Below are 24822 nucleotides of genomic sequence, written 5' to 3'. Positions count from 1 at the left end.
TGCAAAGTCTGTTTTTAATTGGAAACCTCCCACATGGTCTGGGCACAATTATAAAAAAAACAAAAAAAAGTCTGACTTCTAATATCTTACAGTATTATTTGCAGCTGAAAATTTTCCCACAGACCCCTGAAATGTCAGTAAGGCAGCCTCAATGCCCTGAACACTCTTTCCAGAGATGCCTGGGTGAAGCATAATCGTCCTGCAACCCAGGGGGCACGTGGGTTGGCTCAGCTGCCCATGGGTGTGATAGCCCACGCTGGGCAGTAGACCTCATCTTGTCTCCTCTGGACGACACACAACACAAATAGTGTCGGGCCACAGGAGGGGACATTGCCCACCAGCCGTGGAAGGCTGGGCCAGTATTTTTCAAGCTATTGCCAAGTTTCCCGCATCGACAAATCTGATTATGTGAGCTCTGCTTCAATTTAATTCTCAGTAAACTCATGAATCTGGCCTGGAAAAATCCATGGCAGAATTCATGGGGCTTCTTCATGCAGCTGATTTTAATGAGCATAGAATCCAATATCCTTCACACTGCTTCCCCACCCTTGTCTCCCCCTTGCTCCCTATACACAAATAGGAGAAAAATCCCTCATCCTTGTAGGAAGGAAAAAGAAAGAGAAGAAGTCTGTGAATTTGGATCCCAGAGAGTTAAAGGATGGGCCATGTCATTCTGGATATATGCAAAGGACTTCTAACCAAAAACCGTTAAGGAAAAAAAGAAATGGTCCAAGGCAGAGATCTACCCAGGGATGTTTCAGAAATACTAGCTAAGTATTAAAGGAGCTGAGTATTTCTGCAGTAGGGAACTCAAGTTGGGTCAAAGAAGCAAAGCTGGGCTTGCAAGGAAGGAGGGAAGAGCACAAAAAGACAACATGTTCTCTAAAGAGAGGGGTTGCAAGATGATCCAGGAGCCTCCTCCACTCTGCCCCCTTTGTGAGCTCAAGGCTACAGCTGACAGACTCAGAGCTTCTCCCTTACCCATACTTGGTTCCCTCTTGCAGGAATGAAGCAGCCATTAGTGCAAGGAACTCTTTTCAGATAGCCCCCTTTTCATTACATGGATTTGGAGGCCTGAGGTCAATCTTGTTCCAGAACCAGAGGTGACAGCCTTTGCATGCAGCGGGGAGTTCTTCCAACACAGGTTCTTGGGAACAGGCTAAGCCACGCCAGTGTTCCAACAGCTGAGCCGTGTGAGGGCCAGATTCTGGTCTTCCTTTCTGTGCCCCGAGTGAAATATTGTAACCCGAGTCTTGGTGGCTGTTAAGCTTGGCCTGTAGTTTTAAATTAGGGAATGAAAAGGACCACCCCTTCCCTAATTCCTCTGTCAGTTTAACTGAGTAGTTGCTGCTCTTACATACCAAAATTTCAGGAAAAAACTATTGTGCACCGTTTTCACAGTGTAGGTCACAATGAGATCATCGGCGTGTGTCAAGTAGGCAACGAAGCTGAGAGGCTGGGCAGAGACCACTGGAGTGAGATGTTGTCATACCCGCGCAAGCCCATTGCACACTGGCATTCCCTGGTGGAGGTAAGACCCTACTCCCACGTGCTCCTCTTTGCAGAAGAATAAATGCTTTACTGTTGAAATGCAGGAGCCACCAAAAATGTGAGTGTACCAGGGTCTATGGTCATCGATGTGTTTCCCTGGTTGCATTTCCTGGGACCGCTTGTTGGGAATTCCATTCAATCTGAGATTGAGTCTGTGCTCCCTGCCGGTCTGGTAGGTTTTGAACATTGATCGGGGATCATCTGTTACTTTGATTGTTTTCAAAAAAGATCAAGATTCTCTTATTTCATGTTATGGCTTTGGGTTGACATTTGGAGGACACCTGAAGGATCTGAGTGAGTGTGGAGGTCCAGGCCATCATAGAGTGACTTACAGCTAGCATCAGAAAAAACTTGAGACCGGGAGAGAGGAAGCATGGATTCTGAGACTGGCCGTAGCATGAACCTGTGATTCTGGGCAAACTGCTTAGTATCAACTGTATATGATAAAAACCCCCAAGTCAACAAACCACAAAATAAGTGAAATGGAAATTTATTTCTCTCTTACATAAGAAACGTCCAGAGGAAGGTTGTCTAGGAAGGTTGTCTAGGCTGTTAAAGTGGCTCTGTGGCTGACAGATTCTAGACTTCTGTCTTTCTGCTTCCCTGTCCCAGTGTGAGGTGTGTTTTTTTTGGTTGGTTGGTTTTTTTGAGGTCACCTCATTGAGCAACATGGCTGCTAAGCTCCAACCATCACATATCTCCCAGGCCATAGAAAGGTGAAGACAAGAGCCAAAAGCATACACATTCCTTTTTAAAGGGTTTTCCTTGATGTCTTATGCAACACTGCTACTTCCGTTTAAATTAGTCACAGAACTTAGTCATACAGACATGTATGGTTGCAAGGGAGGGTAGGAAGTGTATTCTTTTTGTCGGTGGCAATGTGCCCAACTGAAAAAGCAGGATTCTCGTTGCAAGGTAGAAGAAGAGAGTGGATACTTGGAGGCAGTGGACCATGGTTCTGCCTCCCACCCTCATTCATTCACTCACTCCCCCATCCTTTCCTTCTCATTTATTTTTCCCCCATTCATCCTTTCTCAGTGACTCACCCTCTTTTTTATTTACTAACTCATTCTCTCAGAAATAAATTGCATTCTCTAAGTGACATTTCTGTGGGGCAAATGCCATATTAGATAGAGAAAATACAGATGTAAGAAACCTTTCCTTTCCTTGAAGAGCTTATAGACCATAAGAGAGAGGATGGCATGGAAACTAATCACTGAGGTGCACAGTCATAAGCGTTATCATCAACATCAAGTGCTACGGGGGCACCAGGGAAGCAAGTGTCATGGTTGGATGAGCTTGTCCATGAAGGATTAGTCCCTCCTGCTCTTGGGAAACGAAGAGAACCTGAGCCCCTGGGAAAAGGGACACCAGAGAGCGTGGGTTCCAGGCAGAGAGCTTCCTCTCACTCTCCCAGAGCAGGCAGCTCTGTTCCCTGCAAAGCCATCCTGAGAGGCCAAGACCAGAGCCTCACCCAGTGTGGATTCTGCTGCCCTGGCCCGTCAGGAGAGTCTAAGTAAACATGTAGGGCAGCCACAGAGAGGCAGGAGGGCCCCAGAGGATGAAGGGACAGTCTTTCTTTGTTGGAGACCGTGCCGGAGGGGAGGAACAGGACAGGGTCTCTCAAGGAGAGCCTAGGGCCCTCCTAATTTGCAGGTCCTTGAGGACACCTCTGTCCTTGGGCCGTAGAAGTGAAGACTGTTTCCTGGGCTCAAAATTAATCCGTACGGGAGACCATAGAACCTGTGAACCACCTCACAGTGCGGGGGACTGGTGCTAGCTACAGTGCACGTCACTTCTTCAGTTCCTGGTGGAATTCTCAGAGGAGTCTATCTGTGGACTGCCAGAGCCCGTCACTAGCAGGGGCAGTTAGAGCACTTGTGATAGGCTTTTTGCGCCCTTACAGTCACTGCCGACTTTCATTCTTATTTGTAACCTGAAGTGTCAAAGACTGTCAGGGCTCTGTGCCGCTGGGGACACAGGAAATGGGAAAGGAGTGAGGATCAGGGGTGTGGCGTGGGGCTGAGACAGGAGCCCTGATTGTGTGCACAAGCACTTCTGTCTCAGTGACCTTGCCAGGGAGTGACTGTGGATGGGGCTGTGAACACAGGGCCCCGAGCACGGCGCGTGCACCTTACAGGAGGGAACATGTGGAAAGCGGGCCTGGGAGGCTGCCCTCACTGCCCAGGAGGAAGCACCCTATGACTGGCTGCCCGGGAGCCATGCCTTAAACCCTGAGCACTAGGCTTACTGCAAATCTGTGTTGGACAGTTTTGTGAGAGATACGTGTTTTTAGAGTTAAACCACTGAAACTTGGGGGTTATTTGTTACAGCAGCTAGAATTACTTGGGCGAATTCAGTGGTCTTTTCTCAATGGTTGCAGCAGAACTAAGGAAATGAAATGTCCCTTATATGAAAGGCAAACCAAGGAAGGCTTTTCCTGCCCTGTTGCTTCATGTGTCTTTGAAGTACATGCCTGGGACTTCGGATCCATCCTGAGAGGAGAAGCCATACTTTCCCTTTTAAGAATAAACATGTTATGAGCGGAATTGGGACAGTGGTACCGGATGAGATGAAAAGCCGTGTCAGAGGGGTGACCGTGCTTTGCTGACAGCTGTCAGGATGGAGGAGGCCGTGGGCAGAGCGGTTTTGACGTGGATGGACCTAGATTCAAATCCCTGTGCTGCCACTCAGTTGCTTGTTTTTCCCTTGCTGAATCTCGGTTTTTCTCCTCTGTAAAGTGGCTGTGGTAGTGCCTGTCCCACAAGGGTGATTGTGAGGATTAAAGAATCTAATGTGTGTGAAGCACCATGGCTGGCACCCAGTAAATGCTCAGTAAAATTCCCAGTTATGACCATTACTGTGTATGTCCCACATTCCGAGGGATTGCTGTGTGTCCTCATGGGACTGTCGCACAAAGAAACATGATAATGTTGGTCACGGAGGGAAAAAGGAAGGTTGGGCGTACCCCACACCCCACATGCTGGTGAGCCATGACCTCCCACTGGGAGAAGGGGTCATTTGTGACTTGACTGGATATAGACACACGTATCTCAGTTCTGTTCTTTCTCCTGTCTTCCTTGGCCTTAAAGATAAGTTGCTGTTACACTAAGAACCGTTAAATTTTCTGCTGTAAAACAAAAACAGCAATTAAGTTGCACTTCTCTGGATGTGTGTGTGTGTGTGTGTGTGTGTGTGTGTATACATAAGCATTTGTGTAAGAATGAATGAGAGAGAAAGAGAAGAGAGAAGATCTGGGGTAGTTAGGATTTAGTACGAAGGGAGGCTGGCCTGGCAGAAGCTCTTCGCTGCCGGGGGCTGAGGGACCAGGTCAGGACTGGACCCTGAGCCCTGCAGAGATCTGGCAGCCTGCTTGGGGCCGCATCCAACACCCCCTGACCTTGCCAGAGCAGGTGGCAGATGGAGTCTTCAAAGCCAATGAGTTCAGAAATCCATTTCTCTCCCAGAGAATCTGGATGGCTTCACTGCACACTCAAAGGTCAGCCAGTGCCGCTCCCTTTTCTCTCCATGATGTCAGAGGCTTGGGAAGCTGTGTAAACTCCCTCGGTGGGCTGCCTGGGCCCTGGAGACAGGAGCATCCCCTCCACGGAGCCTCAGGGGATGACAGAGCTCTGACAGAGCTCCCACAGCCCTCTCCTCCATATATCCAAGAGAAGATGGTTCTGGCCTGGCCGCATCCCGGCACCTTTCCCACCCCTGCACGTGGAGCTGGCCCACACCACGCAGCTCCGGGGACAATAATAGAAATAGTTCCAGGCTTTCATCACTTCCGTGTGAAGTGCTGCCTGACCTCTGGATTAACAAGTAGTAAACGTGGTTTGGTGGGAAGAGCAGACCACAGACACCATTGGGTTAAGTCAGTTTTTACTTTTCTATAAGGGATAGACTCCAATCAGAATACAGAATGTGAAGGTCCGCAGCATTCCCCTGATTGACAGACGTAAGATTCTAAACCCCAAAGTCCTGCTCAAGGGTGCTCAGGTGTGAACAAATCTTCCTGTCTCCAAGCTCAGCATTTTCTCTGTGCACCTGGTTAGTCTGACAGTCTGCAGGGCCACCTCAAAGAGCTGGAAGCCCCCTGCAACTCAGGGTTATGCAGTTCCCAGCATAACTAGGGGCAGGTGTGGTACAGCACACCCTGGCAGAAACTTCCAGCCTCTGCCGCCTTAAGGGTGTAGATTTAGAGCCGTATAGCTAAGGCAAATGTCATCACCCAGACTCGACTGGGAGTTACTCTAGCAGGCCCTTTAAACAAGCTCTAGATATTATCCATCAAGTGCCCACCAGGGCCTACCTGGAGTCTTCAAAGTCCACACATTCCCAAGATTACCCAGGTTGGGTTAAGTGTCCACCCCTGGTCCAGTTTGCCAGAGGTCAGGGGTCATGGAAATGTGACCTGGTCCCACTCCAGCAGGAGTGTTGAGAGGAGACTTGCTGAGAAGTGTCCCCCTGGCAGGACAGGGAAATGGACACAAGTGACCCCAATCTTCTGCTTCCCAGAAGATTTTGAAGTGAGGGCGTCAAAAGCTTTATTACTCTGGGCCAACTGCTATTCACAACAGAGTTAGGAAAGAGGAGTGATTCCCCAGAAAGAGGAGGGGTTGACTGGAACTGAACCTGGATCAGGTTCCCATCAGGGAGTTTGAGTGTGTGTAGGCCTGGGGTCCTGGTGAGGGCTAGACCAGCAGAGAAGGAAACTGAAACCAGAAGGAAAAAAGCAGGCACTAGGCACAGGGTGGGAAAGCCCAAGGGAGTTGCAACCTGCCTCCTGTCTCCTTCCTCCTTCCCAAGCTGGCGCCTAGGCGAGAGAAGCACAAAGGCCCTGGTGACAAGGGGAGATCTGTGTGCTTGCATCTGACCAGGCGTGTTGTCCAGCTTGTCTTTGGCCATCAGATGACGTCATCACGACGTGTGCTGTTGGGACCCCCTCGAGGCTGACCGGGCCACACTGCGCCTCTTGACTGCCCTGCAGATCTCTGAGGCCTTGGCACACCTCTCGCCTGAGAGCTTTTCTTTGCAGCCCTTGGTACAGGTCACTTTCCCACTTACTGGACACCCCCCCCCAAAAAAAAACCTTGTCGGCCAATGTTGTCACCTCCTTTCCACATCTTCCAAGCATTCAGGGACACACAGGAGCTGCAGGAGACTCAGCGCCATTACAGGCACCCTCTTCATGCCCATAAAGTTACGTGGCCATTTCTGCCTGTTCCTCTAGCCCCGTGTTGGCACAGGGGCCATTTCTGCCTTCACCTTCCTCCTCGACCCACCTGAAACTCGAGACTTCAAGCCTGAGCGGTGAAGCCAGGACCTCACATCAAGCCCCGCCCCCCATCTCCCTACCAAAGGCTCTCTACATCCTCTTTCCGGCTGGTGGAACCTTCCTTTGTATCAGAGCATGATTTCCTTTATACTATACTATGACTTAGGTTCAGATCTCCAAGGTTTCCTCTCAATGTGTAGAGGGAACATTTGGGATTTCGATGTGTCTCTTTTCTCTTGACAGGCCTGGCTTTGGAGACTTTTGTTTCTGTAGGGACTATCTGGTCATTGACCTATCTGATCATCACGTTATTTGCCCTCAGTTTGTAGGAACATATAACATTGATTCCTTTGCATGGGACAGCATGATTTATGGAGAATGGAAATACTGTCCCTGTTACACAGGTATTAAATTAGTATTTGAGGAATGAATGAAAGAATGAATGAAGGAGACACATAAGGAAAGCAGTTGGGTTCCTCTAGTTCTAAAGTCCCACAGTTTCCCACACAAAGGAGTCCAAAGGAGAAGTCAGTTCGCAGCAAGATGTAAAAGTTATCAAGACTAAAAAAAAAAAAAGGTATCAAGACTAAGTTTACAGTAGGCTCTTCAAATGGAGATGGTCCTTATTATGCTCCAAGCTTTGATCACCTTTTCTCCATTTAGGAGAAGGACGTGAGAAGAGACCATTTTGCCCCTTGGTTCCCATGAACTGCCCTCTGATGGTAGTGGCTTTGCATTTCGAGTGCACTTGAGAAACATTCAGAACAATAACTTAGGCACCTTAGTAAATCATGAAGGTCCCCCTCATGCTGATGATATGCGTGTCCAGGTTCTAGAGTGCTTCAGTATCTTCTTTCATAAGAGACGAAGGAAGCAGAAACCACAGACATCCCTGCGGTGAATGGCAGACTGCTGTACCCTGAATGAGAACAGATCAGGAGGGGTGACAAGGACATTAGCCCACAGGTTGGCTTTTCTCACCAGGGAAACATTTTAGCAGCAATTTTATGTCAGGTAATGATTCACTCCCCCTACCTGTGAAGATAAAAAAGAGAAAAATAGAGGGAATGCATCTTTTGGACAAAATAAAGGACTTAGCATTGAGATTATATTTTTGCAAAAAATAAACTATTTTCATTGGGGGATTTAGTATGCCAATATCCATAAACACCAGCAGGGCCACTGAAGCACAACTGAATGCAAAGAACAAAGAAATGTGCTACATGTTGGGGATCTGAAAAACATGTAACAAACCTCTTAGAATCTCTGCCAGTTGATGTAAGTGACCAGAATGCAGTTGGGACCAGTAGGCATGGTCAGTGTTAATGGGGCGTTGTGTTTCCAGCTGGTGGAGGGAATGGTCAGCAAACAAAGCCAAGAGCATTCAGTATTTCCCAAACAAGTCCTCCTTCTTGTGTAGAATTATCTGGTTTAGGAAAAAAAAAAAAAAAGGATGCAAAGCATTTTCTCATCTTCAACTGGGGTACAAAACCGGTAACTCTTCCAGGTGTCTGTAGAAATAGCAGTCATACAAACTGCGGAAGCATTAAGGTAAACACTAGAGGTATAAAAGATAATACCAATGTGTTGGAAAATAACATTGCTGCTCAAACAGAAAGTCAACTGCATCTTGACTCTCCTCTCTCACAAATGACCCTGTCCCAGCAGTCACTGCCCTGGAGCGTTCCTGCGGCACACTTGAATAGCAATTAAATAAGAAAGTGGCTAACAATGGGCGTGGGCCTTCAGCAGTCTCATCTCCAAGAATGGCATTCCGGTGTGACTGCTAATACTGTGGGCTGATGGGCCAGTTCTTCCCCCCGTAGATGAAATGAACTAGAATGGCTTATGCCAACCTCTGAAAGGGCCACACTCCCTCGTGATTATCTGTGGGGAGGAGAGGACTTCCTGGGTTAGGGGGCCAAGGCAAGGGTGGAGCATCCTGGTGTCAACTGAAAAAAAATGCACAACCTAGAAGTTGAGAGTTATGTTTTAATAGTCTCACAATACTGAGAACTTCAGCCCAGGACGCAGCCTCTCTGACAGCTCTGAGGGACTGCTCCAAAGAGACAGGGGAGGAACCAGGATACATAGAAGTTTTTGCAACAAAGACCAGGTAGTCGGAACATCAAGATTACTGTTAATTAAAGAAAACCAAACATCTCAAGTTAAGGAAGTTAGCGCTTTTCTGTGTGAGGGAAGATGCAAGAGTCTGGGCTCACTGAAATCGTTCCTTTGATGTGCACCTCAGCTATCTGGGGCCAGTATCGTGTGCTTTCTCATCCTGAGTCTCCTCAGGGTGCACTGTCGGGGATGGTTTGCTGGGGGGCATCCTGCGTCGGGGAGGCTGTAATGGGAAGGCTTGATGGCTACAACATCCTTTGTGGTCTTTTTGCTGGGGGGGGTGGGGAAGGTTGGTTTTGGTTTTTGGCCACGCCACGTGGCTTGCAGAATCTCAGTTCCCCGACCAGGGATTGAACCCAGACCACTGCAATGAAAGGGAGACCTAACCACTGGACCGCCAGGGAATTCCCCAACATCCTTTGTTCACTGATGTGGCAGGCAACATTGTTCCATCGATAATGGCAAAGGACAGAATGTCTAGAAGGCCGCTGCTCCTGGAAATGCGTCTTTCAGAGGATGTGCCTGTTGAACGCTGTCTGCCAAATGTCAGCAGAACAACCTATTGAAAAGACAAAGCTGAGTTTACTGCTTACCTGGTAATTGAAGGGGAAGGGCAGGGTCTGATCGATACTTTCAAGTATGGTTTAAGGTGGGCCTTTCAGTGTGGCATGGAAGATGATTCAGGGGATGGGGAAGCTTGGTTAGGGTTGGGTAAAGATCATGATGTAATAGTTTAGGTGGACACAGCAAGGTGAGGATTTTGAGACCAGGATTCAGAGAGTTTGGGGGTATAAACCGTCTGTTGATACTTTCTAAGGAAGAGTTGCTGGTTTTCTGGAAAGTCCCAGTAATGAGCAATAATGTTGTCTGCAACTTTCATCTGTCTTGGCCAGAGTCTCTGGGAATAGTAAAGTTAATGTTAATGAAGCCAATAGAATAGTAAAGGCAAGTTAACGTGGAGTGCATCCTATAGACACATGGCTGTGTTGGGGTAGATGGCTTTAGTTCGCACACCCCAAGAACAAAAAGCAGAACGAGAGCTGACAAGGAGCCTGCCTAGTGCTGTGGGTACCCACACAGACAGCAGGATGTCCTTCTGATGGCCATGACTTCTCCTTGGGGATTCTGAGGAGCCTGGCTCCATCCTTGGCTCCAGTAATGGAACTAAGACCTAGTCCGGGGCTAACCCAGTCAAGCCAACCATGGGGATTAGTACTATCTAAGCTGATTCAGTCAGATAGTATTAGAGAGCGTTTGGTGTGAATGCTTGGACAAAGCCGCTGTCTCTTTCTTGTTGGATATAAGTAAAGAAGCATACACGACAGGAACAGCTGTAGCCCTCTGGACCTCTAGAGGAAGCAGGGTTAGGGTGAGGCCAACCCCATAGGTGGCAGAATAGAGAGAGAAAAAGAGTTCAGACCCTCGATCATATGGTTGAGTTGCTGGATCAAGCCTGTCCTGAACATAGTGTTACCTCTGGCCCTTATGAATATGTAAGCACATACATTTCCTTTGTTACGTAAGCACTACAAGGTAGGATTTCTGTTACTTTAAACAGAAAATATCCGGGACATAGGCGAACACCCACCCCTGTCCCAACTGGTGTTCCCTTGCAGTGAAGAGAACCATCCCCAAAGATGCCATGATATCAACTCATCCGTCCTGCTCACTGTGGTATGTCCAATGTCTACCAAAGTAAGTGGCACAGGACAGACGTTCAGTAAAATTTTCCTAATGAAACAAATTGTCAATGTTTGGTTAATTAGCTTGTGTGTTGAAACAGTTGTGGCCAAAAGAGAGACTCTCTGCTCCTAATGACACAAATACTGTATAAAGTGAGGGGGAAGCTGCTTTCCTTTTGCATTTATGTCTTATTTTTCCAAAGGAAAAATCAAATGCTGTGTGGATCTGAAGGACCCACGGATAGCTCGCCGTCTTATGATGGCTCCCTTGGGTTGTAAAAGGCACGGTTTCCTGAAGAGTGAGGATCCGTCACATGATCTTCTCCTACCATGTACTGCATTTCATTTGTTTAGAATGAAAAGGAGCAGGAAAACAAAGGTGCGATTTTCTTTTCCCTACGTAGCCCAGGATCTGCGTGGAACTCCTTAAATAGTGTACACACTGACAGTCGGCGTCCAGGTTGAAAAAGTTTACTAGAGAAAGGTCATAAGAGCAATCAAGACAGCAGATGCCATCCAAAGGGACTAAGGTTGATGAAAATTAAGTAATGTAGACATTCTGGGTCTTCCTGTTACGAATGCTTAATGAAGTCTCTGACGGGGACATGGAGGTGTGGATACAAACAGAATGCTTTTTCTTGGGCTCATCTGCATCTCCCTCCTTGTTGGCTGGACACGGGCCCACACCGGGGAGCAGAGCTGAACGGGAACAGGCAGCACCTATTCATGAGGGGGAGATGGGCATGGAGGAATTGGCCTGGCTGCAGAGGGGTCTACACAGTCCGTCGTCAAGGTACTGAGGCTGAGCATCTGGTGCTTGCGTCCTAGTTCTGGAAGCTTCCATCCAAAGATAGTGAGTGGGGCCCCCCAGTGACAATGACTGTGGCCACAGTGAACCAAGAGCCAGCCAGGGCTCAGGGTGGGCTTCTGTGTTCCAGCGCGTGATGGCAGAGCTCCTCACAGCGAGCGTTCAGGATTGAGGTAGGATCCGAGCAGGATCTCAGGTTGGCAGGCTGGGGGTCAGCCTGGTGGAAAGGTGAGGGTGTGAGAATTGGACTGACTTCGGCACAGGAGGTCCAGGAATGCGTTGAGAGCCCAGGCCCCTTGGCTATGGAAGGTTGTTATCACAGGACCCTGAAGGCTGGCAGGGCAGCCACATGCCTGCAGTTCCGCCTCTCTAGCCTGCAGGGTCTAGTCAACATGGTCTTCAGAGGTGAGTAGCTGGGGGTGAGACAATCTGATCTTGCATTAAAATTTTTACATTCTTTAAAGTTGCAGAGCGTCCATTCCCAGTATGAGTGCTAATGGCTCTTATCCTACTGCTTAAAAGTAATGTGACCCCCCCAAAAAAATAATAATAATGTGACCCTTCCATTGCTCTTCAAGTATGGAACCAGAGTACCACGTGAATGTGGGCTCACCTAGAACTAAATCTTATATCAGGAATAGGAATCCAGGGGTCCTTGCCGAGAAAGAAGTAGTAAGAGAAATGGTACGCTCTCAGGGTAACAAGGGGAAGTCAGGGATAGCGCCTTGGGTCGCACTGATGCGTCCGGCAGTCTAAGCCGTCGCACATGGTGTTCCATCCTCTCCACCTCTTGTCCTGCTTCTGTCGCACGTCAGTCGGCACCAAAGGCCTTGAGAAATCTGCACTTTGTCAAGGGGAATCGCTTTTAGATCCAGCTGCTGCCGCCAGATGAGATGCTTGAAAGCAAGAACGGAAATAATAGGAAAGAAGAGGACTTTTGAAGCACGTGGCAGTCTTTGAGGACTCCTCAGCCCAGAAGATGTTCCTCTTACCATTTCAAGCCAATAATTCTCTAAAGCCCCCCAGCCCAGTGTAGCTTCCTTCACTGTCTTTACAGGTTGTGTTTGAGTTCATGGGAGCCCAGGGGACCCGCTCTGCTGGGTTTGGACTTCCTTGGTAGTAGGAACTAGGGACAGAATTAATGATAGCAGTAGCACTGAGCCCTGCATTGTAGTTGAGGTGGATGGCTCTGAACTTCAGGAGCGTCCTTGAGCAACTGCAGATCCGTGGGTCAGCTGTCAAAGACCAGAAGCGGACTCCATGAGCCAGGGCATGATGGGGAACCAGAGCTATGAAGGAAGAAACCTATCTGGGCCAGACTCAGAGCTTCACCCATTCCCATCCAGAGAGGAGGGCTTAGAAGTTAAGCCTGGGCCCCCTCCACCATCACCACCTCTCCATGCTCAGAGACCATCAGGTGACCTGTGTTTCTATAAGGCTCTGTTTTTCTGAGTGAGATGTGCTTGCTGCGTGGGGTGGGGTGGGAGGTTGTATAAGGGGCCCTCCATGTGGTTGAAGAAGCTGAAGGAAGGGTAGATTTGGGGGAGAGAGAGAGGTGGTGGAGGGCAGCCAGCCATAGGGAAAGGAGTTTGGTGTTGGGGGAGAAGAGGAGTGAGGACAGCAGGGAAATAGAAGACGTTTAAATAGAGTCCATTTTGCCGGCAGGAGACAAGTTCACCTTCACAGCTCCAGGCAATCTTCAGTAGGATTGACGTGGATTTGCATTTGGATTGTAATATGAGAACTTGCTGAGTCTGACTCCCAGACTAGGGGGTCCATGAAGGTCCTACAGGGTTCAAGATTATTTGTAATCTGCTGTTCACATGCATCTACAGATGTACAAATTTAAGGTGGTTCTTAGCGAACTGAAGCATACCTAAAGCTTTAAATTAATTGCTTAACACAGCTCTGTGCAGTTTTTGGAGTCTGGGTGTTTTTTTTTCCTGAATTCTTTCCTGAAGCGAAATCTAATTTGGAAACTGAAGGTATAAAACAGATAAATGCAAGAGCTACTGTGTCCGAAGCAGACAAAAACTGAGGAGCACAAATTCATTTAATCAAAGAGGAAGGTGTGACCCGGTTAAACGCCCTGGTGGACCAGCCCGGTTGTGCCGCATTCGGGTCTAAAGGGAGGGGAACCGACCGCCGGCTCTGGCTCCTAGAGCTGCTGTGCTTGAGCAAATTACCTCATCTCTCTGAGGATCAGTTTCCTCCTCCCTAAAATGGGGCTGCTAGTATCTGCTTTTAAATACCTGATGCGGTGATTAAATGATATAACATGTATGAAAGCTCCTAGCGTAGTATCTGGGAGTGAAGGATGCTCCCTGACTGTTCATTGAATAAGTGGGAAAATATATAACTCCACCCAACTTTTCAGTCACTCATTTTTGATGATGCTATTTCCATGCTCAAATAAGGATCACTTTTGGGAGGTATTCCAAGTTTGTCATTTCTCTGGCTTTGGGGATTTCCAGTGCTTCACAGAGACTTAGAACGTAGGGTGTAGCGCAGTATTTCATTAAGTCCTTGATTATACGTGGAATCGAGCAGTGTGCCTCGAATGCTCTTGGCTGTGATTTACAGTAAGAAGGACATTCTACACATCACAACACACGCACACATATAAAACTGCAACGAAAGTTTCATGAAATAATACACATCCATGGGATGCATTTTGGAGGAAAAAAACCTTTTCATTAAGAAAAAAGAATACCGGTCACAACCATGAAATTGATTTCACAAACCTATGACGGGTCACGATCTACACTCTGCAAAAGTGAAATAAAGGACGTGTACTTCTAGAAGGGCCAGTGGAATTTTGATGCCATGTGGGAGTATTAGGAGGGAAGTATGGAATCATAACCAGCATGCATTTTTAGGGCCGTCCAGGATGCGTTTTCTCCAAAAGACCAGAATTCTGGATTTTTCATCACATCTCTTTGTCAGGAAACAACACCATGCCTTGGTTTGAGCTTCTCTGTGTAGGTAGCTGCATGTGCCACATTTGCATGAGCACAAATAGATTATTTGTATCACAAATATATATGTATATTTTGCTTTTTTTTAAATTTATTTTCGGCTGCGTTGGGTCCTCGTTGCTGTGCATGGGCTTTTTCTAGTTGCGGTGAGCGGGGACTACTCTTTGTTGCGGTGCGCGGGCGTCTCACTGCAGTGGCTTCTCTTATTGCGGAGCACAGGCTCTAGGCACGTGGGCTTCAGCAGTTGTGGCATGCGGGCTCTAGAGCGCAGGCTCAGTAGTTGTGGCACGCGGGCTCAGTAGTTGTGGCTTGCGGGCTCTAGAGCGCAGGCTCAGTAGTTGTGGCGCGCGGGCTTAGTGGCTCCGCAGCATCTGGGATCTTCCCGGACCAGGGCTCGAACCCATGTCTCCTGCATTGGCAGGCGGATTCTTAACCACTGCGCCACCAGGGAAGCCCTATCACAAATATTTTAACCTTCTGGTTTGGAGCTGCGCTTTGCCTACAATGCTTAAACAGCACAGAGACACCAACTGTGTGTTTATAATTGAAGAAGAATGTTGGGTAAAGCCACAAAAGGAAGGAGTGGTGACTCTTGTTGGATGTGTGTGTTGCTGCTGTGAAAGAGTTCCCCGAGGTACCTGGCTCCACATTGACTCCCCCCTCCTGCCGGGTCCCAGGTACTGTCCGAAGTCCTGAGGACGCAGGGCCCGCCTCCAGGGAGACAGTGGGGGATTTGTACGGGAGCACAGGCAAGAAAGTTCCCAACCACTCGTTGGGGAAGGGTGGTGACCAGAGAGACACGATGACCCACTAAGGCAGGCTCTAGAAAATGAGTAGGAATCCTCCCATTGAGCAAAGAGGAAAAGGAACCTCAAGGAGAAAGGTGAACACTTCAAAGCCATGGTGGAAAAGAAGGGCTGGTGCCTGGGACACCAAGGAGTTCAGGATGACCGAAACACAGGGTACGCAGGGGACGGAAACAAGGCCAGAGAGGGAAGGAAACGATAAGGAATTTGAACCTTCTGCTGGGGCAGTAAAGGAGCTTTGGGGTAATTTTTGAGAAGAGCTGAGCATGCTCAAATGTGTGTTTTAACAGAATCACACTGACCGTCTGGAGGAGCACGGGCCGGAGTAGTCAAGATGAGCTATGTTCAGGCCTGAAGAGGGAAGAAGTAGGGGGGACGGGTGGGAAAGCATGCAAAGGGTTCTGAGAGGTCAGGGGAGAGAGGAGCTCAGGACGATGACCAGGCCTCTCTGTTGGCCAGATGGAGGGTCCTGGCGTCCACTGAGCTGCAGAACAGCGGAGGAGGGACAGGGTGTTTGGGGTAAGGCTCAGGGAAGAAGGAGCTGGCAGGAGAGAGGGGAGATGAAGGAGGTTCACTGTGTGCCCAAAGCAGTAGAATTTGACAACTCTTACTGTTCCCGTGTTACCTTCCAAAGGATGCTCTCCTGGAAGGTACATTGTGACTTTAACCCCAGACGTGCACACACGCCTGCATGCGCCGCTTCTAGCTCCTACCCTTCTCCGAGCTGGCAGCCAGTCCGCTTCTGTTCTGGGCCCATGGCCACAGGAAGGAGGCAGATTGGTTCACCTGGTCTTTAAATGAAAATGCTGATGCCCATAATCTGCTGACAAAAGGCTAATTAGCCTGAATTTGAAGTCCCAGATCCCTCGGGGAAGAGCACGTCAGGAAGCGCCAAGCTTTCCAGGGCGAAGCTGTCCCTGCATTAAGGGAGCTTGCAGGTGTTGTCTGCTGGCCCGCGTCTCAGACTCCACTGTGATCCCACTGAGGGGAGAGGGGGCCTGGATTCAGACGGGCGGGCTTTTCCTATTACAGCCCTCTCCCTGCCGAGGCCGAGAGTGAGGACCGAAAAAGAAAATTCTGGAGCAGCGGTCATAAAGGGCACTCAGACAGATGGGTGTCCTCTGAACAAGGAAGAAGTAGGGGGGAACGAGGACCGGAGAGAGACACGGGAGACGGGGTCACGTGGAGACGGTCCACGTCAGGTCACCGAGCAGCCTGGGACAAAATCTGTTCAAATCAACCGCACATTAAACCGTGCGATACCTTGAAATCATTCCTCGTCACTAGACACCGCTCCTCTGCCCCCTTCAGATTCTTCAGCTATCTAGAGAAGGATAGAACACCGCAGCCCTCCTGTGCGCACAGGGCGCGGCTGGCTCCCCTGAGTGTTGGTCTGTGTGTGTGTCCTTCCCCTGAGCGTTGGTCTGTGTGTGTGTCCTTCCCCTGAGCAGGGCATCCTCAGCAGAGCTGGGGTGTCGCCAGACGGGCACGGGGCGTCCAGACTGGAGACAGACAAGGCCCGAGGAACTAGAGTTAATGAATATGGACAACTCCTTCCAGTGTCCTGGCTGAAAGGCGAAGGTAGGTCAGGCCAGTTGCTAGAAAAGGGTGAAGGATTTTGAGAGCAGGATTTTCTTTTTCGGAAGCAAGAAATGTGAGCGTTTTTATAGGCTGTGGTAGAGGTCGAGAGGGAAGGCAAGACGGAAGAGAGAGGAGAGAGGGGATGACTGATGTGTGGGCTTTAACCTGGAGCCACATGGCCCTGGTCTACTCCCAGCTTTTCTCGCCGAGCACACAGGATGTTCCTCCCCGTTTCAGGCACAGCCTGGCTCCATCTCACCTCTGTAGCCTGTGGAAGCAGATGTTACTCCCCAGGTGGGGTTAAGAGTAGCCTGAGGCTGCTCTCCATACGAGGCAGGACACCCGGCATCTATGCAGCGCCCCTTACCACCTCCCACAGCGGCCAGAACGAGGCCCAGACGATCTCCTGCCTCCTCAATTCCTGCATCTCCAAGTCCCCAGGTTTCCTCTGCAGACGTACCGCACTCTCCGGTGTCCTGGAAGCAGCTCAGCCCTCTTCCAACCTTGCTCAGTCTTGAAAGGGCCTCTTTCTCCACCTGGATCCTGCTGGGCTTTTTGCAGCAGCCAGAGGCTGCTCTTATTCTGTTGTCAACTTTGATCAGGTTGTCCGCAGCAACCCCCCTCCTCCCAATACGCTGCAGTTTGCCACCGCACCCCTCAGATCAGAGCCGCACTCCTTGTCATCCCGTGCACCTCCACGCCCCACCCCTGACGCCTGAATGACACGCCACACCTCTGCTTGGACCTCATCTCTGATTTCGGTGTCAGCCCTTGATGCGGAAGCTTCTTCCTGTTAAATCGTCTCCTCCCTGCTCTCATTCATAGCCCCCACCTCCATTCACTTCCAGCACGTCCAGCTGTGGACAGTCTTTGAGCATTTATTCTAAAGTCCTAAAGGGCCCAACATTGATGCAAGAGGCCACCCCTCACCCCTCAGGATGCAAACACTCACTGTTCCCTTTTGGCTTCAATCAGACAAACTCCAGGATATTTGGAGGGATGAAGCAGCCGAAAAACCCAGCTTAATAGAGAAGACAAAGCTCTGGGAGAGAATGGAAGAAATTATACAGGCCAGTGGAGGCCTGGACAGTCACACAACACAGAAGAGAAGGAAAGGTCACTCTGTCACTGCGGTTTCATGATGGTGTGAGACCTCCACCTAGAATGTGAACCTAAACCTTCTGGGAAGCTTTCTCTGTTCTAGGAAAAAAGGAGATGACGGGGGGTCCATGATGGAGCCAAAGGCAGGCTGATAGAAAGAGGAGGCTATCTGATCTCCAGTAGCCTCGAGAATGCTGGGTTCTACCTGCCAAGACTGCTGTGGAAGCATCTGACCCCCATTCACAGTGCTGCCCCATCTCAGCCCCCCTACATGCACACACAGCTCCACTCGCATGTCTGTAGAAGAGGCCGTCCTGACCGCTGTGGTTTGTACAGTGTAACCCTGGCCACAGGTGATATAAGAGCCACAGGGGCACGTGCTCCCAGCAGCCAGTCTGTGGGCTGTCCAGTGACACATGACATGGCCTGATACCCCAAGGTGGGTTGGGTCAATTAGATACTAGCCCTGCACGTGGTAGATGTGAAGAAAATGAGGCCTTAGTGGAACCATGAGATGAAGGGAGTCTTCAGAGGTCTTGGTAAGCCATGAAAAAAACCACATTGTAAGTACGCTGAAATTGTAGTGAATGGAAATATATACTCAGTAGAGGATTAAGAAGCCAGTTGGTAAGAAGAGGAGAGGACAGAGAAGTCTCATTATTAGCAGACCAGAGGGCTTCCCTGATGGCGCAGTGGTTGAGAGTCCGCCTGCCGATGCAGGGGACACGGGTTCATGTCCCGGGCTGGGAGGATCCCACATGCCGCGGAGCGGCTGGGCCCGTGAGCCATGGCCACTGAGCCTGCACGTCCGGAGCCTGTGCTCCTCAACGGGAGAGGCCACAACAGTGAGAGGCCCGCGTACCGCCAAAAAAAATATAGAAAAATTTTAAAAAATTAAACAATAGCAGACCAGAGACAACATCTAGAAGTTCTGATGCTGATGTTCCAGGGGTTACCTTGGACCCAGAGCAAAACTCCTGCTCGTTTCTTCATAGGGCCTCTCACCGTGGTTCCTGCTCTTGAACTTCTATGAGAATCCATTTCCGTTATTGCCCCATGAGTGCTTTTACAATAAATCACCACCACCACTCCAGCTAACCTTGTATTGAGCTACCTTGAGTGCATCTCTGTTTTTTGCAACCCAAAGACTGACCAGGACGCGTGTGGACTTGTCCTGCCCAGAAGTATATTTGGTGGGTGTTGGATTTGGGCCACTCTATTTGTTTGCACTTAGTTTGTCACAGTCTAGCTGTGCTTAAGATGAAACCTTAAAATGGTGGGGATGTCTCTGAATAGAAAAGAAGCTAGAGTCACCAGAACAACACAAGTAGAAATGAGGTTTATCCCACAGAGAGGAGTCCAGAGTTTCTGGAAGAGAAACATAGATGAAGAAGAAGCCCTAAGAATATGGGTGTGAAGAATGCTGCTTGGAGGGAAGCTTAGAAGACCCTGGTTGGTGACTCCCTGTTGGGGGGCATAGAGCAGCTGTGCAGGGGCCCCAAAGATCTGACGGCAAGATGCCTTCCTGATGGTGAATAAGGTGTAACAAAGAGTTAGCTGAAATTGGGCGAACTGACTGCTTCTCCTGGCCAGAGACAACCTACTAGGAGCAAACAGTTGCATCTTCAGACACGATGATTTTGGGGTGGAAAATGAAGGACTTGAGAACACAGGCGCTATTTTCATCACTTCTTCCCATCGCCCTTTGGGACTCTGGAAGACCTAGGAACATCTCAAAGAAGATCAACAGTTACCTAAAAAGATCAGGTTGATATTTAGCTGAGGCTATGAACCCTGGCTTAACATTCTAGAAGACACCATTCTTAGCCAAGAGTGCAGAAGATCTTCTGTAGACGGGGGACTGGTGATTGCTGAGTTAGTCTCATCAGGAGGATTTAAAAATGAATAGCAGGAGGGAAAGGGAAACAACACAACAAAACAGATAACCCGTTAGACCGGTTGCTATGAATGATATTAAATGGGATGTGGAAAAAAGAGTTTCAGGACAGGCAGTGCCCAGGAAGGAAGACCGAAAGCCTAGCTGTAAGTGGCCTTAGGTATCCCAGTGCATCCCTCACAGAGAACAAACACTAACCCAGAGCAAGGTCTGCAGGCACCCAAGCATGTCAACAGACCACTTAGAAATGGGCAGACTAATGCGCTGTGCCTGCCTGGAAAGCTGTGCCTCTGAGGCAGAAGAATCATTGAGAAACAGATGCGTGGGTCTTAGCAGAGATGACCGCACTGTGGGAGTATCACAGGTAGAGGTGATGCTCTCCTGAAACAAATCCTAGCACCAGTGCAGAGATTAAATCTCATCTTGAGGGAGAAGCTCACTGAAAAGACATTTCCTGGAAGTCTTTGTTGGTTGAAAACAGAGGATCTGACAAGTTCATGAGTTGCTTTGCTGTCAGGATAAATCAGTTAGAATACTTTTGATGTAAAAAAACAGAGGGAAGGGGGGAGGGGCAAATTAGGGGTATGGGATTCAGAAATGCAAACTGCTGTGTATAAAATAGGTAAACAACAAGGATATATCGTATAGCACAGGGAATTGCAGCTGTTATAATAACTTTTAATGGAGTATAATCTGTAAAACTGCTGAATTACTATGCTGTACACCTGAAACTAATGTAATATTGTAAGTCAACTATTCTTCATTTTTTTTTTAAAAGAACAGAAATCCTGACACAAACGATTAAACAATGAGAAATGTATCATCTGGCTAAGGAATTAGAGGTAAGATAGGGATCCGGGATGGTAGATTCAGGAGCTAATCATGGGGTCAGGAACACTGGATCTTTCCAGGCTGCCGTCTTCAGGTTGGCAGCAAGATGAATGCACTTCCAGGCATTGTGTCCAGACGTGAAAATAACCAGAGGAAAATGCCCTTCCTGAAGCTATGGAACCATTTTTTTTTAGGTTCCATAAGTATGAGGAACGCACAATTACTGATATGTTACATGGACATGTACAGAAGATGAAAAAAACAGGAAGGAAAATGCACTCTTGCCTTTTTCTTACTAATTGGTCTCTCTCAGCACCACTTCTGCCCCTCTGCAGCACTTCCACTGTCTAGAAATTTGCCTGTTTATCCACTTCCCTAAATTTAGGGCCCCACTCCTGAACCTAGACATCGGCTCATCTCTCTGTACTAGGAAGCTGAGCTTCTTCAAACAACCAGCGTACTCGAGACAAGGCCGCAGGTTTTTCACAGCTAGGTCACTATGAGCTTCATGCAGGAAACTGCTTTGGTTAGAAATACTGGACAGGATGTGCTTCTCCATATTCTCCTGGGCTAAGGACTCCCAAAGCTACTGATACTCATAGCATCCCAAAGGGATGTGTGTCCTACCGTCTGGGTTAGCTGGCCACGTCACACCCACCAAGCCCCAAAGGCCTTCCCCTGATTCGGAGGACATTGTTTTCCAGCCTGGACAGAGCCCCTTCTTCAGACTGACCATCCCCTTGTCCGTCTAACCTTCCAGCTGTGACTCCCCATCACTCCCCCATTGTCTGCAACTCTGGACTCCATCATCTGCCCTCCTGGAAAGAAAGCATTTTCTAGCCAGTTCCAAAAGGCTCAAGCCAACATAGGCAGGGCAGCAAGTCAAGCCTGGACCAGAGTTTACCAGACCAGTAGCCCCGGCTGAGAACCTCTCCAGGTGAGGGCTGATCCTGGCCGGCAGGAGACTGGCCTCTCTTCACCTGCCTCCTGTCACACCTCTGCACACGCCGTCAGCACTCTGCGCTACAGGGGAACTCCACTGAGAGGAAGAGCTCTTCTGCTAAAGCCCCAGGGCTCTGCCAGTTCCCACACCTGGCGGCGGGAGGGGGGGCCTTGAGAGCATCCTTCACAAAACCAGCCCTCGTCTGGTCTTGGCCCTCCCTCCCACTGTTCCTGAGCCCAGACCAGGATGGAACACGGTATCAGGTCTGACTTTCAGGACATTTGTCACCTTAAGGACCAGAGTCAACACCGGGGGTAAGTTTGAGGCCCCCAAGGATGCGCCGCACGGGCTTGTGCCGCCAACACTGTGGCTCTGCACCACGTACTTCTTCACCTGTGATCCTGGCCTCAGCTCATCTCCACACAAACCCCAGCCCTGGCCACCAGCCTCTGTAGCTCCCCACTCAAACTGACCTCCCTCCTTTATGATTCTGGACTTTACTGGACTTCTGTCAGCAGTTTTCTCCAGTCAGTGCTCTCGCCTAATAGTCACATGGGTGACAGGACCTAAGTGATCTCCTAAGAGCAAATAACCCGGTCCTGGGGCCTCTGCCATCAGCTCTGCTACCCTTTGCTGCCCTCCCCTGGCCATCCGTGTCACTGCAGGTGACCCTTCAGTGCTCTGATGGCTTCATTGGTGTGCTCATTCTTTTTTTTTTTTTTAATCTATTTATTTATGTTTGGCTGAGTTGGGTCTTTTGTTGCTGCGCGTGGGCTTTCTCTAGTTGCAGCCAGTGGGAGCTACTCTTCATTGCGGTGCGCGGGCTTCTCATTGCGGTGGCTTCTCTTGTTGCGGAGCAAGGGCTCTAGGTGCGTGGGCGTCAGCAGTTGTGGCATGTGGGCTCAGTAGTTGTGGCTTGCAGGCTCAGTAGTTGTGGCACACGGGCTTAGTTTCTCCACGGCATGTGGGATCTTCCCAGAGCAGGGCTCGAACCCGTGTCCCCTGCATTGGCAGGTGGATTCTTAACCACTGCGCCACCAGGGAAGCCCTGGTGTGCTCATTCTGAAGCGTTTATTTAGGGCCTCTCTGTAGTATCCAATGTGTAGACAAAGGATTTGGCAATAAAAGTATGTGGAGCTTGCCTCGCACAAGCACACAGTCTACTGAGGAAAAGTGAACAGAGGTGGGGGGGAATGAATGAATATGAATGAATGGGAGTAGAATGAATGAATTCCAGGGTACCCCTGTGAAGCATAGATTTACTCATCATTCCACAAACTCCCCTGCCTTGCACCTTCGCCTGACAAAGTCCTTGGAGTTGAGCACCGCTTCCCCTTTAGGGGTGGAAGTGGGGATCTTTGACACCCGCCCTGCTCCAAGTAGTGGAACGTGTTGGTCACATCTGTCTTCTTCCTCCCTAGCATTTGATGGTTTGTTTTCATTCATAAACCAAATATTTCTGAGCAGGTGGTGAGCATTCTGCCAGGCACTGGAGGTACAGAGGGAAAATGCTAATCCCATCCCCCATGGAATTTACAGTCCAGCTGAGAATGTCTGCATAAGTAGATCAAGAGACAGATTGTTTGATAACAGCTTCGATAAGTGTTACCTGGTGCTGTTCTGTCTTGTTCACACCCAGTAAGAGCCCTGCAAGAAAAGGGTATGGGGTCCATGGTTTGGGATAGAAGAGATGAACCACAGAAGAGCACAGCCTGTACATGCAGTAGGCGTCTCAGAAAGTGCTGAATGCATGAAAGCGGCTACAGAGAACCGAGCCCATTGTTTCCCATGAGCTCTGCTGAAATCAGCAGCTCCTGTGTTCGCCCCTTGCCTGCAGCATGCCCACCCCAGCCTCTTCTATCCACCTACCTCCTCTCCAGATGCAGGTCCAGATGTATGAACCTGCTGGCCAGGACCTTCGCTAGGTTCCTGGTCAAGTAGAGGACAGTTCAAGAGCCACAGTCCAGTATTGCAGGGGCTGCGTCTGCTGTGTTCACCAAGGCGTCCCCAGTCCTCCGCACAGCACCCGGCACATAGGTTGTACCTGGTAGTTCTGTGGTGGTTGTTGAATGAACACGTGAGTTCTGCATAATTATCCAGACAGGAGCTTAGCTTCTGCAAGGAACTTAATCGTGATTGGGCTCATTTGATCAATAGAGACAGCTCTCCTGGTTCACTGTAGCCAGAAGTGGATTTATAACCTAATTTGGTGTATTGGCCGCAAAAAGGGTGTAGACCCTGAGTTGTAGTGACCCCAGGGGTCAACCTCCAGGGCAAGGAGAGCTCCGCCATCATCCCCGAGCTGAGATTTAAGGGCACCCCTTTGTTCAGCCTGCTCTCAGCCCACAGGGGTAGATCTGTGGGAGCCGGCTGGTCTGAGGAATCTTCCCAGTAAAGAAGGGGCAGGAGGAAGGATCACCCGCAGCAGGCGAGAGAGAGCAGTGAGGGCCAGGGGTACAGAGCAACCGTGAGAACAAGCTCCCGAGGTTTGGGAGAGGAGCCTTTGCCAGGGCGGTGCTTCACTGAGAGGACCTAGTGAGCCCTGGGCTGGGAGTGACCAACTTTTACTCAAAGATTCAGCAGGGGGCTTCCCTGGTGGCGCAGTGGTTGAGAGTCCGCCTGCCGATGCAGGGGACACGGGTTCGTGCCCAGGTCCGGGAAGATCCCACATGCCACGGAGCGTCTGGGCCCGTGAGCCGGGGCCGCTGAGCCTGTGCTCCAGCAGGGGCTACTGCACATTTTGCTTAAAAACTACAGCTGGTTTGTAATTTCAGCCTCAGACAGTAATTACAGCTGCTGGGGCTCCTTGGAGAGAGAATTACGGAAAGGATTCAGCACATTCATTTTATCTACACACTTAACCATCAATTAAATCATTACCGTCTAATCCTATTCCAGAGTCTAGAAATGGTCTGTGAATGTATAATTTTGAAGGCACTGAAGTTTGTTTGCAGATGGTTTTAAGTGAAAACTTGCCCCATTTCCAGAGCCCACGTGTATGCTTTCCCATGGAGGCAGAGCCAGGGGAAGGTCCGGGTCTCCTGGTGGCCGTCTCCCGGGCCCTGCCGCAGGGGGGCGGGAGGGACGCAGGCTTTCACCTTTCATCTCCCTGTGATTTTGCAGAGCAGGATTACCACTGGAACCTAGAGGAACCTGGGGGCAGAAGGGAGGGGCTTTGGTTTGGTTGCCAAGAGGCCTCCAGGAGGGTCCCCCCCGCCCCCCCCGCTGGACTTTTGCAG

The 24822-nt window shown here is 49.5% G+C and overlaps 1 protein-coding gene across 1 annotated transcript in view; it reads left to right on the top strand.

Annotated features, from left to right (window-relative positions):
* Positions 1 to 24822, top strand: part of PPFIBP2 (PPFIA binding protein 2) — a 385547-nt gene that overhangs the window by 142531 nt on the left and 218194 nt on the right. The window contains exon 8 of the mRNA XM_049713952.1: positions 1402 to 1531. Within this exon, the coding sequence (XP_049569909.1) occupies positions 1402 to 1531 (130 nt within the window). The remainder of the gene's footprint in view (positions 1 to 1401; positions 1532 to 24822) is intronic.

The sequence above is a fragment of the Orcinus orca genome, chromosome 8, assembly GCF_937001465.1.
Source record: "Orcinus orca chromosome 8, mOrcOrc1.1, whole genome shotgun sequence".
Classification (NCBI taxonomy): Eukaryota; Metazoa; Chordata; class Mammalia; order Artiodactyla; family Delphinidae; genus Orcinus; species Orcinus orca.
Note: the sequence above shows the minus strand (reverse complement) of the source record. Positions and strands in the feature narration are given on the sequence as shown.